The sequence below is a fragment of the Thamnophis elegans genome, chromosome 12, assembly GCF_009769535.1.
Source record: "Thamnophis elegans isolate rThaEle1 chromosome 12, rThaEle1.pri, whole genome shotgun sequence".
NCBI classification, from domain to species: Eukaryota; Metazoa; Chordata; class Lepidosauria; order Squamata; family Colubridae; genus Thamnophis; species Thamnophis elegans.
The window spans coordinates 4,588,946-4,604,302 of NC_045552.1; the positions used below are offsets into that span (position 1 = coordinate 4,588,946).

Genomic DNA, 15,357 nt, shown 5'->3' on the forward strand with positions numbered 1-15,357 from the left:
TTTGCAAAAACGGTTACATTTTCCTTCCCCTAAAGGCATGAATAGTCTTTAGGGAGCTTGAAGAGTGCTCCTGGTGGGTGGGCACCCAAAAACGAGCAAAAGACAGCCCGTTTTTCGTCAAAAAATTGCATGCATAACATCTAGGAGGCTTATAGAGTACTCTTGTGGGCTGGAGGGGGGAAATTGAGCAAAAAACGACCCGTTTTTCACTCATTTCTGCCTTCCCCAGCTCCCAGGAGCTCTCTGGAAGCCTCCTACAGGCTCTGCATGGCCATTTTGGTGAAGGGGGGGCAGGGTTTCAGGAGGCAAAAAATGATGTATTCAGTGTATAAGACGCACCCAGATTGTCAGCCTCTTTTTTGAGGGGAAAAGGTGCGTCTTATACTCTGAAAAATACGGTAATTCTAGCACTCGGTAGGAACTGTCCTTTTCTCTCGCGGAAATCAGGCACTGCTGCTTTTAAAACACAGGGCTTTGTAACTGCTGTGGCTGCTTGACTTACAATCTTTCGTTTAGCGACCAACGTCGTTAAAAAGCGTCTTGTGACTTGTTTTTCACACTTATAACCGTCGTAGCATTCGGGAGGGGAGGGGTCACGTGTGATCAAAATTCAGGCACTTGGCAACTGGCGTGTATTTGTGATGGTCACTGGGTGATCCCCTTTTGTGACCGCCTGACGAGCCAAGTCAGCAGGGAAGCCGGATTCACTTAAGAACGTGCTGTGTCTTGCTTAACGGACAAAAATGACGTCAAATGGGTCAAAATTCACCCAATCGCCTTCCTTAACAATGGAAATGTTTGCTCAGTAGGGGTTCTAAATGAAATCTTGCTTCCTCCATTGACTTTGCTCGTCCGAAACAGCCGGGAAGGTTGCAAATCACTTGACCCTGGGATACTCCAAGGTCCCTTTCCAACCACTCTGTTGTTCTGTTGTTCTGTTGTTCTGTGCAGAAGCCTTGAGGAAAAGTGCCTCCGAGACGAGCCTGAAGTCTAAGCCGTTTGCCAGCCACAAAGAGTCCCGGAAGAAGAGCCAGACGTGTCAAAATTTCTTGGGGTCCTCCGATGTCCAGCGAGACTCATGCGCTACCACTCCAGACCCCGAAGATCAGCCCACCTTCTTCTTCTCCGACCAGGACAAAGAGGCCTTCCCCTCCAGCGATCCCCAGGGTCTGATGTTTCCCGACGGCTTCCAGCCGCTACGCACCGGTCAGGCCGCCGCCAGCCTGCCTCTGGAGCTGTCGCCAATCGTCAAGAACCCCTTCATGTCGCCGCTGTTGGCCCCGGATGAAATGTTGAAGGGACTCCCTCCGGTTCATATCGTGGTGAGCAGGCCTGTGTGGCTGCAGGGAGGGGAAGGTGGGGGGGAAGCGGGGCTGAGTAGATGTGTGAGTTGGGGGAGCAGGCTCGCACAAAGCCTATTGTGACCCGTAACCCTTAACTTTACCCCTAACCCTAACCCGGATGAAATGCCCTAGAAATGGTTAATCACACCCTGTTCTTTATTTTATTTTTATTTCATTTGTTCCCTTATTTATATATCTCACCTTTGTTATTTTTATAAGAACTCAAGACCGTGAACATAATCTAATCTACCTTCCTCCTCCTATTTTGCCTCCCCAGCAACAACCCTGTGAGGTAGGGTGGGCTGAAAGAGAATGAATGGCCCAAGGTCACCCAGCTCACTTTTATGCCTACAGTGGGACTAGAACTCCCAGTCTCCTGCTGATTGGCCGAAAGTTACCCAGCCAGCTTTCATGGTTGAGGCGGGACTAGAATGCTCAGTCTCCTGCTGATTGGCCCAAAGTCGTCCCCCCCCCAAGCGGGCTTTCATGCTTAAGGTGGAACTAGAACTCACATTCACCTGGTGATTGCCCCAAAGTCCCTGCAGACAGCTTTAATTCCTAAAGTGGGAGTAGAACTCTATCTCCTGCTGATTGGCCCAAAGTTACCCAACCAGCGTTTATACCTAAGGCGGGACTAGAACTCTCAGTCTCCTGCTGATTGGCCCAAAGTTACCCAACTGGCGTTTATGCCTAAGGCGGGACTAGAACTCTCGGTCTCCTGCTGATTGGCGCAAAGTTATCCAGCTGGCTTTTATGCCTAAGGCGGGACTAGAACTCTCAGTCTCCTGCTGATTGGCCCAAAGTTATCCAGCTGGCTTTTATGCTTAAGGCGGGACTAGAACTCTCAGTCTCCTGCTGATTGGTCCAGAGTCTCTGAGCTGGCTTTTGTGACTAGAACTCACCATCACCCGGTTTCAAGCCTGGTGCCTTAACCGTTAGACCAAACTGGCCCTGTGGGGTATGTGAGGGTTAGGAGCGCATGGATTTCCCGATTCCTAGGATTTACAGGCTCCAACCATCTCTCCCCCTTAGGCGTGTGCTCTGGATCCCATGTTGGACGACTCCGTGATGTTTGCCCAGAGATTGCGGGCCCTTGGCCGTCCGGTCACCCTGCGAGTGGTGCAAGATTTGCCTCACGGCTTTCTCAGCCTGTCCCAGTTGTGCCGCGAGACCCGCCAGGCCTCGGCCGTCTGCACCGAGATCATCCGGAGCATTCTGGTCCCTTCCGACGCTGCTCCTCCACCGCCCCCGGCCGCTCTTCCGAAACATCGCAAACTGGAGCGAACTTCTCCAGCCGTGGCTGTGAACACGGACCCCGCTTCCATCCAGGAGAACGGAGTCCTCCCTCAGCACAAACCGTCGCACATTCCAACGGCCGAGAGCTGGACCGCTGGGCCCAACGAGGAGGCTCAACCCACCAGCAAAACTCCGGAACCCCAAACTGGGGACCGTTCCTTGGACCAGCCGAACAAAGCCAAGAACACCAGCAGCCCTCCGACAGCCGCTATCATTCCCGGCCAGGATTCTGGCCCTTCAAGTGGCACCTCGGGCAGAGGGGTGGGGGCCTGAGCCCCCGTCCTAATCCCACCCACCCACCCCGCCAGACCTTGTGTCTCGACATGGCGTGTGATTTTGCAGTGGTGCTCTGTTTTTGTTTTTTTTTTCCCTTTCGCACTTTGGATGGAATTCCTCCGAAAACCTCTCTCGCGGGGGAATCGATCTTGCTGCCTGACTCCACAGCTCGCCCGACGTGAGGCTGCCATTTGTCCCGACGTCTCCCCGTTCATCTCCCGGAAGGATGCTTTTATACCCGTTAGGATTTTTTTTAAAAAGGCAAAAAAAAAAAAAAAAAGCAACGTAAAACTCTTACAGCCGATTTCTCTTTGTTGTTGCACAATATTCTCACTCCTTCTCTGCAACTCCACCTTGGCGCACTCCCATACCTTCCCCCCCGCACACACACACACACACACTTTTTTGATCTCGGTATTTAGGTAAAGATTTTTAGGGGTGCGGTGGGTGTGTTGCGTGACTTTCTATCAAATCCTACCACTCCATTCCTAGCCACCAGAAGCACAACAGAGGGAGGGGATGATGGTCCATCCAGGCCAGCTGAGTTCAACTCTCCAAACACTTTTTGAGTCTTTCCGCTCATTTGCACAAAATCTCACTTGCCTTGCCTCGTCGACCTCCCCTTCGGATTCCAGCCATGTTTCGAGCGGAATACTTTGCATTGCACTGAATTTTTTTTCCCCTCCCCGTTCTCACAATTCTCTTTTCTATCCACTTCACCAGGTTGCCTTGAGGGGTGGGGGGGGAGCGCTGCTGTTATTATAAACCGAAGTGGGAGGGAAGCTCTCGGGAACATGGGAACCTCGGTTTTCAGCTTGCTTCTGGGGCTAAGCAGGACAACTATTTTTGTAAATAAAAGCTGGCTTGATTTTGAGTGACGTATCCTCTGTACTGGAGGGGGGGGTGAGACGGGCCGGGGGGGGGGGGCAGGGGAGTGTCATGTGGAAGTAAATTCCAGGTAAGGTTTTTTTAAAAAAATCGCAGCTATAAAAACTTACAACCAAAGTTCCGACAGACCCCGCCCCACCCCCAAAAAATGGTACTTATGAATTGAATGAGAAGTTCTGATCAGCCTCTCCATGCATTTTGAGAACTCTGCAACTGGCCTGAATTTATAGCTGTTGGCAGCACTCTTGACCTCAATTTACGAGTTGTATAATTTATAATTTATGATGTTTTTGTTTTTGTTTTTTTGCCCAAGGAAATCGGTATTTATTTCTAATTCGTAGAACTAGAATTGTTATTTTCCAATAAATGCATCACTTTTCCTGGATCAAGGCTGGTCAAAACGAAGAGTTTTGCAAGCAAGATGAGTGGTCAACGCTATGAAATATACCGTATTTTTCGGAGTATAAGACGCACCTTTTTCCCTCAAAAAAGAGGCTGAAAATCTGGGTGCGTCTTATACACTGAACACGGCATTTTTTGCCTCCCGAAGCCCTGCCCGTTCATCAAAGTGGCCGTGCAGAGCCTCTAGGAAGCTTTTAGAGAACTCCTGGGGGCTGGGAAGGGCAGAAATGAGCAAAAAATGGCCCGGTTTTTGCTCAATTTACCCCCCAGCCCCTAGGAGCACTCTATAAGCTTCCTAAAGGCTATCCGTGCCTTTTTTTTTTTTTAATGAAAAACGGGGCATTTTGGGGAGGTTTGCAGAGTGCAAAAAAATTTTTTTATTTGCCTCTTCAAAACCTTGGTGCGTCTTATACTCTAAAAAATACGATACATACAGTATATATTCCATAGACTCTTGTTGAAATACACCACGTTTAGAATGGTGTAACATGGTATACTTATGGAGATTCTCAGTCATCCAGATCATGGTTGTCCCAAAGGCGTTTCTTCAAAAGGCAACTGGACTTCGTTTTTCCTTGAAAACGTTTTGCTTCTCTTCCAAGAAGCTTCTTCAGTTCTGACTGGTGGGGAATGGACTTATGTTCCTTGCGGTCATCTGCACGTTAGCACACTTTCTGAGAGTGGTTGAGTTGTTACATGGTGTTCTGACCTCGGCTTCACCAAATCACGGTGCAGACTCCTTGCCCCCCAAAAAACCACCCCTTTTTTGGCTAATGTGAATTCCTCTCATTCACATCCAGCAAAGTCCCGGCAAACAGTCTTTCAAGGGTGAATTTACAGATCTTATCAGTCTTGGAGAGCTGCCAGGCCGATATCTTCCAAATGCAAAGCTGTACTAGAAAATACTTAGCAAGGAGTCTCGGAGAGTCACGAACAATTAAGCGAACTAATTGTCTCCTGCAAAGTCCACTCCCCTTTCGGCTCTCTTTTATTCCCTTTGGGAGGGGCCATTCACCATCCACCGGTGGCTTTCCTCCCAAGTCGGCCCTTGTTCCTTAACTGTTCCCTTCTCCTGGCAGCTCTGTCCATGCGCACACTGGGAACAGGCTCCAGATGCTCTTCTGCCCTACTGATCTCCGACTCCAAAGGCAGTTGATAACTGGCATACGGCCCTGGCCTCCTTTCTGCCTCCGATGCAGAGCCCTCATCAGAGCCTTCCCCAGACTCCAGGACTGGCCCATCTTCCTCCCCAACCTCCTCACTCTCTGAGTCTGCCAGTGGCTGCTGGCGAACGCATGGCACAATATAAGGAGAAGAAACCCATGAGGATAAGATTCAGCACTCGATCTGCGTTTGAAAGAGAAAGGCTACTGTTTTGAAGACATTAAAGTCCACATTCTGGACACAGAGAACCTCTGGTTTGAAAAGGGTCAAAGAGTCCATCTGTCAAAATTGAACCGGGTGGTGGTGGTGGTGACACCACCCATCTCCTGTTTACAACGCAGTCCTTTCACCACTTCCAAGAAGGTTCCACACCCGTTTGCAATACTCAGGTGACCCTGCGAGCACAGATAAACCCCCAAGTAGCCTCAACATCTCTCAGAGGGAGTGATAACAACAGGATGACTGAGAGGAATATAAACCCATCTTCCACCATTCAGTCAGAACTGAAGAAGCTTCTTAGATGAGAAGTGAAACCTCTTCAAGGAAAAACAAAGTCCAGTTGTCTTTTTGAGAAAGCATCTTTGGGACATTTCAAAAAGATCGGCGCTTGGGAGAATTCCCAAGGTTTTGTGTCTTGCCAGTTGGGGTGTAAACCCTGAATTTAATTCTCAGACTGACCGTTAATCCAAACCCAAGATTAAGATAATCTTCGGTGAATCAGCATGTAAAGGCTGAGTTTGGTTAAAAAGAGAAAAAATGCCTTTACTCCCATTTTCAACCACGTACCCCTTTCTTCCTGCTTTTTGACGCACTCTGTATGGTTTGCATTCAAAGGCTTCTTAGAACCACAGAAATACAGTCACAATCTTATTAGTGGCTGGTTTGGGATTTATAAGGTTTTTTTCGCCCGCAAACATTTTTAATTCAGGATATCTCGGGTGAGGAGGCAGGGAGGAAGGAGTCCCAACGACCAATAAAATCACACAGGTTGGGCCTCCTCCGGGTGCCGTCGAGCGGACAATGCCGGCTGGCGGCTCCCCGAGGGAGGGCCTTCTCTGTAGCTGCACCGGCCTTGTGGAACGAACTACCTGCTGAGATCCGGACCCTCACCACTCTCCCGGCCTTCCGTAAAGCGACCAAAACCTGGCTGTTCCGGCAGGCCTGGGGCTGTTGATTAATTTCCAGCCCCACTTGATGGAATGGATGTTGTATTGATTTTTAATTGTGTATTTTTAAATATTTTAAATGCTTTTTACTTGTTGTGAGCCGCCCAGAGTCCCTAGGGAGTGGGCGGCATACAAATTCTATTAAAGTTTAAAGTTTAAAGAGTCAAGATAGGGAGGCTATCTTCTGTGGGGGTGTGTGGTCTCTATCTTGAATTTTATGACCCGCAAGAACATCTGCGGGATATGGGGAGTGATTCTTTCTTGAACATCTGATCTACCAGCTTTTTATAATCTTGTCTGAGGACAGGGCCGGCCCAAGTATTTTTCCTGCTCCTACAAGGGCAGGAAACGGCACGAGAATTGTGGTTTTGTGCAAAATGAGGAAGGATGTACAAAGGAGGAAGGGGTCCAGCTATCTCGTAATCTCAGGCTGGTTTTTTATTTCCCAATTCAACTTGCTTCACCGACCTGTCGTGGAGGGAGAAAATAGGGGAACAGATCCAGCGTCTTGATCCGGGGGTGGGTCAGAAAATCAGAAGAAGCAACCGATGGAAACTAATCAAGGAGAGAAGCAACTTGGAACTAAGGAAACATTTCCTGACAGAATAATGAATCGGTTGCCTCCAGAGGTTGTGGGAGCTCCCATCACTGGAGGTTTTAAAAACAGATTGGAGAAATATTTTGTCTGAAATATTAGGGATCAGGGGAGACATGATAGCTGCCTTTCAATATTTGAGGGTCTGCCACAGAGAGGATGGTGCGGGTGGGTGTCGAGCTATTTTCCAAGGCCCCCGAAAGCCAGACAAGGAATGATGGATGGAAACTGACCAAGGAGAGATTCAATCTAGAAATAAAAGAGAAAAATTTCTGACGGAGCAATCAACCCATGGAACAGAAGTTTCCTTCAGAGGTTGTGGGAGCTTCATCACTGGAGGCTTTCAAGAAGAGCCTGGACTGCCATTTCTCTAAAATGGTATATAGGGTCTCCCGCCCGAGCAGGGGGTTGGACTAGAAGACCTCCAAGGTCCCTTCCAACTCTGTTATTCTGTTGTCAAACGAACCCTATGAGTATTACTCATAAAGCCGAGGTGGCGCAGTGGTTAGAGTGCTGTAATGCAGCCACTTCCAGCTGACTGTTATCTGCAGTTCGGCGGTTCAAATCTCACCGGCTCAAGGTTGACTCAGCCTTCCATCCTTCCGAGGTGGGTGAAATGAGGACCCAGACTGTGGGGGCGATATGCTGACTCTGTAAACCGCTTAGAGAGGGCTGAAAGCCCTATGAAGCGGTATATAAGTCTAACTGCTATTGCTATTACTATCCTGAAGAACTAGGCCGGGTAAGGGGAAAAAAGTTAATTTAGTGCAATCCAGGGAAATCATAACAACAGATTGGGAGGACTGGGGATGCATTGTGGACTTCGGATTACCTCCAAAATGGTGCCCTGTAGTTACATTGGACTGCAGCTCCCATCCTGCCAGCTGGGGAAATGGGAGTTGTAGTTCAACCCCCCTGGAGGCACCAACTTGGGGGACATTGCGAATGGATAGGAACAACTGGAGGGGAGAGCTCAGCTTCCAGTGGTGCGATAGAACAGTGTTTCTCAACCTTGGCAACTTGAAGATGTCTGGACTTCAACTCCCAGAATTCCCCAGCCAGCGAATGCTGGCTGGGGAATTCTGGGACTTGAAGTCCAGACATCTTCAAGTTGCCAAGGTTGAGAAACACTGCGATAGAAGGACTGAGTAGATGTGTTGGACTAGAGCTCCTCTCCCACCTGCCAGCTGGGGAGATGGGAGTTGTAGTCCAACCCTCTGGAACAGGGCAACCTTAAGACTCGGGGACTTCAACTGCCAGCTGGCTGAGGAATTGTGTGAGTTGAAGTCCACAAGCCTTCAAGTTGCCATGGTTGGAGAACCCCCCTGCTCTGGAGGCACCAACTTGGGGGACAAATAGGCAGGAATGACTGGAGGGAAGGGCTCAGCTTTCAATGGGGCATCAGAAGGACTGAGTAGATACATTATATACTGTAACTCCCTTATCACCCTGATAACCTGGGAGGTGGGAGTTGTAGTTCCAACCCTCTGGAGGCACCAACTTGGGGAGGGGAGGTGGCCCTAGAGAGACAGGAACGACTGGAAGGTGGGGTGGGGGGAAGCTATGCTTCCAATGGGGCGTCAGAAGGACTGAGCCTTGGGACTCTTTCCCGCGGAGTGATACCAGCGCTTAGCATGACCCTTCACTCCCCCACCCGCTCTCGGAGGTCCCCCTTGTGCTGCGCCCCGGAGGCGGGTGGCGGCGCGGAGCAATCCCTGCCCTTGCCCGCCTGGGAGGAAAAAGTCCCGGACCCTTTGAGAGGCGGATTCCAAGATGGCGGCGCAGCCGAGGTGCTGCGACCAGGCCTAAGGGAGCCGATGCGAAGCGGCCGTCTTGGAGGGCTTCAAACCCGAAAGCGGCCCCTGGGAAGAGGCAGTTAGGTGCCCGAGGCGGCGGTGAGGTGAGTGGCTCCACAAGCGCGACGTACGTCCCGGTATAAAGAGCCACCACCCCTTAGGCGACGAGCGTAAGTGCCGTCTCTGAATAGGCGTTTCAGGAACGGGCAGGTACGCAAAGAGCGTACCGGGACGCCCAAAGGCGCCTCCAGGGGGCGCTCTAAGAACAGCTTCGGAATGGCAAAAGGAACTCCCCGCGCCGATAGCGCAACGGGCGAACGGCTGTCCCGCAGGTTGCGTACAGGAGCGGGGATCTCAACGCAAGGAGACGGCCGCTGGTTGGTCCGACTGCGTAGGACGCTTTCGGGAATAGTAGTAAGAGGGCACGTGGGGGGGACGAAATCAAAATAATTGTCAGCTAAGGCGAGGTTTTTAATTGAACAAAGCGGGGTTTTGAGAAAAAAGAAAAGGCCGGATGTAAAATAATCCAAACCTTCCCTATTCATCTAGGCAAACTCTTCACAAATAATATCATTTTGAAATTCCTTATTTTTTCCTATTGGATTCAGTTGTGGGATGAATTCAAAATAAGGATTCATTGTAAACAAGGACCCCGTTTGTCTGTTTAGTAAATCTGAACTTGCAAAATAAATTAACTTTAAACCCTTGCCTTAATGGAATTGTTACAGGGAAGTTGTCCATACACAAAAGTTTAAATCGATCACGTTTATTTTATTTATTTTATACCCCACCTTGATTCTTTTTTACTAAACAACCGAAGGCAGCGAAACAACAACTTTTTTCCTCCCTATTTTACCTCCATGCAACAGCCCTGTGAGGTAGGCCAGGCTGAGAGAGAATGCCTTCCCCAAGGTCATCCATTTTTTTCCCCCACAACTAAAGCAGGACTAGAACTCAACGTCTCTTGGGGACCAAAATCACCCAGCCGGCTTTCATGATTAATTCACCGTCACTCAGTTCTGTTCTGGTGCCTTAACCACTAGGCTAAACTGGCTCTCAATTGATCAGGGTCTATGGATCAAATTATTGCTTTTTTAATTTAGCCTACTCTTAGTATAGGGATGCAGTGGCTCAGTGGCTAAAACACTTGATTAAAGAGGATTAAAGAGGATTAGGGGACTGGAGCCTAAAACATAGGAAGAACGGTTGCAGGAGCTGGGTATGTCTCGTTTAATGAAACGAAGGACCAGGGGAGATGTGATAGAAGCCTTCTAACATCTCAGGGGCTGCCCCAAAGAAGAGGGAGTCAAGCTATTCTCCAAGGCACCTGAGTGTAGAACAAGAAGCAACGGGTGGAAACTAATAAGGAGAGAAGCAACTTCGAACTGAGGAGAAATTTCCTGACAATTAGAACAATTAATCAGTGGAACAGCTTGCCTCCAGAAGTTCTGAATGTCCTAACACTGGAAGTCTTTAAGAAGATGTTGGATAGCCATTTGTCTGATAGGGTTTCCTGCCTAGGCAGGGGGTTGGACTAGAAGACCTCCAAGGTCCCTTCCAACTCTGCTATTGTATTGTATTATACGTTGAGCTTGTCAATCAGAAAGGTCAGCAGTATGAATCCCTAGCGCCGTGTAGCAGAGTGAGCTCCCGTTACTTGCCCCAGCTTCTGCCAACCTAACAGTTCAAAAGCACGTAAAAAATGCAAGTAGAAAAATAGGGACCACCTTTGGTGGGAAAGGAACAGCGTTCCGTGCGCCTTCGGCGTTGCTTCATGCCAGTCACATGACCACGGAGAGGTCTTTGGACAGCGCTGGCTCTTTGGCTTTGAAACGGAGATGAGCACCGCCCCTAGAGTCGAGAACAACTTGCACAGATGTGCGAGGGGAACCTTTAGCTTTACTCTTTTTTTCCCTCCCTCTGTTTTATCAAAGCTTATTGCTCTTGGAGATCAAAACATAAAGACTCCTCCAAATGGACCTCTCTCCCTTGGAACTTCTGCCAGTCATTCACAGTTTTTAATGAGGTAAAAGCTGCAGGAACTTTCAGAGTTGGCTTTCACCAGTTTGTGCCAATGTGATGTATCCAATAAACTGTCCTTTGAGGAATCTGCCTGCCTTGGAGTTCTGCTTTCTAGGGGTGCATTGCTTGGGACGCTGACATCAAGCCGACTCTCCTTCAACTCTCCGATTTAATGGAAGCCGTTCCCCGGCATCCTGAGCCCCGTCTGCTTCCCCGATCCATTGAGGGTTATCCAAGCAGAATGTCATATTGGCGATACATCATATTGGCACAACTGATGAAAGCCGACTCTGAGATTTCCTATGGCTTTTACCTAATTAAAAGTAAAAGTTTCCCCTTTCCCCCAAATCACTGGTCATGCTGTCCGATCCAGGTGCTGGCCGCTTGCTTGGTTACTTTGCTCCTCCTCTGTTCAGCCTCCTGTGAGAACGTCCTTGGTTCCCACAGGAAAGCTTTACTGTTTTGCCTACAAAACTCTACCTAACTAATTCCCCCCTCCCTCTGTTGTGTGACAACCCTGAAGCCTCCAAGATGTCCTCAGCCAGGTTCACTTCAGGGTTGACATCTTCCTTCGTCTTGTCTCTTCTAGGCGTATCATAATGGCCCCAGCCTCCGAGAGGCTGCAGTTCCGGTTTCCCGGATACGGCGATGGCGTTCTGCACCGCATGGACCAGCTGCGGGAGCAGCGACGCTTCTGCGACGTGACGGTGCAGGTGAACGAGCTGCGGGTTCCTGGCCACCGCGTGGTCTTCGCGGCCTGCTCCCCTTTCCTGCGTGACCAGTTCCTGCTCAACGATTCCCAAGAGGTGACGGTCTCCCTCTTCCAGAGCCCGGAGATCGGGCGCCAGCTTCTGCTGTCCTGCTACACGGGGTGCCTGGACGTGCCCATCAAGGAACTGGTCAACTACTTAACGGCGGCCTCCTTCCTGCAGATGGGCCACGTGGTGGAACGGTGCGCCCAGGCCGTCTCCCACTACCTGGTCCCGAAGGCAGACGCCCTGCTGCAGGAGAAGCAGGAGGAGGAGAGCAGTGAGCAGCAAGACGGAGAGGAGGAGGAGGAAGAGGAGGAGGAAAGGGAGAAGCAGCCCTCTTCCACCCCGGGCAAAGCAGACTGTGAAGAAAGCAAAATGGCAGCCGTGGAGTTCACCCCCCGCAGTTCCCACGGCCCCGCCTCTCCCGCCATTTCCCTCTCCCTCATCAACTCCGCCGTGGAGATCACCCGCAGCTACCTGCAGGGTTGCTACGACGACGAGATGGGCAGCAAAGGGCTCCCCTTCCCCTCCGCGACCCCCTCGCCCGCTTCTCAGTGGAGAAACTACCCCTTGCACCGCCACCGCCCGGCTATGAACTACCGGGAGTGGAGGACGGGCAGCGGGGTGGCCTCGTGGAAGGTCCCGGGCTTGGAGCGGCCGTACCGCTGCCCCCGTTGCAGCCGGGTGTTCCAGCAGCTGGGCCACCTGGTCAGCCACGTGCAAGAGCACAAGCTCTTCCTGTGCCTCCGCTGCGGCAAAGTCTTCTCGCAGAAGAGCAACCTGACCCGCCACATCCGGGTCCACACGGGCTTCAAGCCCTTCCAGTGCCCCATCTGCCGCAAGTGCTTCACCCAGAACGCCACCCTGCAGGACCACCTCAACCTCCACAGCGGCATCAAGCCCCACAAGTGCAACTACTGCGAGATGCACTTCACGCACAAGCCGGGCCTGCGGCGCCACCTGAAGGAGCTGCACGGGAAGAGCACCGTCCAGAACAGCCACGAGGAGATCGAGGAGGTCACCATCGACTTCGACGTGCGGGGAGGACACGCGGAGGGCGGCTACAGCCTGAACGGCAGGTTCTTCTGCGAGCCGAAGGGGGGTCTTCCGGCCCCGGCGTCCTCTCTATGAGAAACGGCAAGACCGACCCTCCTAGGAGATGTGTAGTAGTAGTTGTCGGGGAGCTCCGGCTGCCGGCCCGATTGTTTGTCAAGTAGTAAGGCAAATGACCTGGAGTAGTGAGATGTCAGAAATATGGATGGAGCTGTGTGTTCTCTGTAGAAATCGCCCGGCTACTGGATGCTGCCAGCTGGCGGCTGCCTTGGCCGCTGTCCGGACGTGTTTGCTTTTCCCCGAGCTGCTCCACCTTTTGAGGTGAGAGGAAGCAACTCGCCAGGGACTCTGGGGTGCCTCCGCGCCCCCCATCTCGGAAGGGCAGCCCCCGCGGAGCCACGCTGCTCCTCTTCTACGCCTCCCGCTCCGAACGGCGGACTTTGGTGAAGGAGAACTTTGCGGTGGGCGGGCGGCCACAGAGCCTCCTCTTGGATTTTCCTACCTCAAGCACTTGAAGGTCTCACGTCAGTCTTAACTTCGGGAGAACCGAAGGACACAGACACGTGCGAGAGAGAGAGAGGCGGCGTTCGAGAAGGAGCGGGCCCGTTTGCGAATTAACGTCGGTTGCGTCCGCGGGTGTGGCGTGCAGTGCAAACGAGGGGCCCGGGGGTCGTGGGAACGCTCGTCTCTCTTAATAAAAGGATGCAACTCGTCGCCAGAGTTAACAAAAACGTTCAAAACAGCCAGTGTGATGCTGATTTATTTGAAGAGGGAATTATGGGAGGGAGGAGGCATGATAGGCAGTTTATTCCCAACCCATTGAGAGGTAGGGAGTCTGTGTGTGTGTGAACTCAATGAAAGATAGGAAGTATGCGTGTGCCTGTTTATAATCCCAACCCGTTGAAACACAGATAGTCCTTCATTTACAACGATCCATTTAGTGGCCATTCAAAGCTAACGGCACTGGGGGGAAAATGACGGCCATTTTTTTTCACTCGGCTTCGGGCTGCTGGGGGGAGCCTAGGTGAGCACAACACAAATTGGGGGGAAACTCACTTAAATTTTCACTTAACATAAATATTGCGCTCAATTGTGGACATAAATCGAGGACTCTGGCTTTCTGTCTAAGCCTCTGAGGAGAACCTTTGCTCTGAAACTGTCCCTCCCTTCCCAATGGCTTCTGTGCCCCATTATGACTCTGATCACCCCATCCCTTAGCAATAGCAATAGCAGTTAGACTTATATACCGCTTCATAGCGCTTTCAGCCCTCTCTAAGTGGTTTACAGAGTCAGCATATCGCCCCCACAGTCTGGGTCCTCATTTCACCCACCTCGGAAGGAGGGAAGGCTGAGTCAACCTTGAGCCGGTGAGATTTGAACCGCCGAACTGCAGATAACAGTCAGCTGAAGTGGCCTGCAGTACTGCACTCTAACCACTGCGCCACCTCGGCTCATTGTCAACAGCTGAATTGGGAAACCAACCAGCATCTGGGGGAATAAACTCACATGCTTATATTCCTATGTCACTAATTCTGGGGCTCAATTGGGGGGGGGGTGTCATAAATCGAGGACTACCCGAATCACCTTTTGGAAGGAAAATGGATAAAAATGTAACCAGCGGTGCCTGTTCTCTCCCCCCCCTCCCCCCCCGTTTCTTGTTCCCTCGACACAAAGGCAAGATCCTCCTGTCCAATTCTGCTGCTGATTCCCAGAGAACTCTGCTTATGCACAGGGGAAACATGTGGAACGCAGATTCCCAGCAGGCGGCCAGGGAAAGCTCAACCTACGTAGGAGCAGCCGAGTGGAGGCAGGAATCCATCCGTCAAAGGAAAGATCGTCGATTGTGTAGCCCGGGAAACGGGAGAAAGCTTCGCGCTGTCACTTCCATCACCTCTGAATGCCAATGACGAAACTGCTCATTAGAGATCAGATGATAAATCAGAAAGCGACAAGGAGATTCCAAAGGATTTCTCTAAACAGCAATCTAATGACCTGCAGGCACGCGCTCCTGAAATCAGGATGGCTTCTTCGTAACGGCAGGTAGATTTGTGTGGAGGTGACAAAAATATGTGCTAAGCCTTCTAAAAGAGGTCTCCGGCCATGGCGGCTTTAAGCCTGGAGGACTTCAACTCCCAGAATCACCCTGGTTTGGGGAATCCTGGGAGTTGAAGTCCGCCTCTTGTAAACCAGCGTAGGTTTGAGAAACACAGCTTTAAAGATTGAAAGAACAATAGTGCATTCCTGCCCTGCATTAAATTAATTAAATGGGATGGATGGAAGAAGAAAGTGATAGAGGGAAGTATCTCTGCTCTAGGATGGGTGATAGATTCTGTTCCCTATGGGCCCTTTGTGGCTTGTGGACTTCAACTCCCAGAATTCCTAGGCTGGCTCGGGAATTCTGGGAGTTGAAGTCCACAAGTCATCCAGGGGCCATGGTTCCCCCCACTTCTGCTCTAGTAATAGCCCCAAGGGTGCTTTTTTTCAAGAGGCAACTGGACTTTTCGGTTCCACCACAAAACCGCGGACGACAAAATCCCGGTCGACGAAAGCGCGTATGTGACGTCATCACAGCGCGACAAAAAAGATCGAAAAATGTAAAAATAA

At 50.8% G+C, this 15,357-nt stretch overlaps 2 protein-coding genes across 6 annotated transcripts in view; both read left to right on the plus strand.

The window, feature by feature from the left end:
* The window catches only part of LIPE (lipase E, hormone sensitive type), a 32,513-nt gene extending 29,318 nt beyond the window's left edge, over positions 1–3,195 (plus strand). For all 5 annotated transcript variants that reach the window (XM_032228426.1, XM_032228427.1, XM_032228429.1 and 2 more), the window contains 2 exons: positions 952–1,322; positions 2,376–3,195. In XM_032228426.1, coding sequence (XP_032084317.1) covers positions 952–1,322; positions 2,376–2,912 — 908 coding nt within the window. In that variant the 3' untranslated portion in view covers positions 2,913–3,195. The remainder of the gene's footprint in view (positions 1–951; positions 1,323–2,375) is intronic.
* A 5,687-nt stretch (positions 3,196–8,882) lies between these two features.
* Positions 8,883–13,981, plus strand: LOC116515179 (zinc finger and BTB domain-containing protein 26-like). The gene is made up of 2 exons (XM_032227082.1): positions 8,883–9,030; positions 11,538–13,981. Exon 2 carries the CDS (start codon positions 11,548–11,550, stop codon positions 12,829–12,831), a length of 1,284 nt encoding a protein of 427 aa, XP_032082973.1. The 5' UTR covers positions 8,883–9,030; positions 11,538–11,547; the 3' UTR covers positions 12,832–13,981.
* The last annotated feature ends 1,376 nt before the right edge of the window (positions 13,982–15,357 follow it).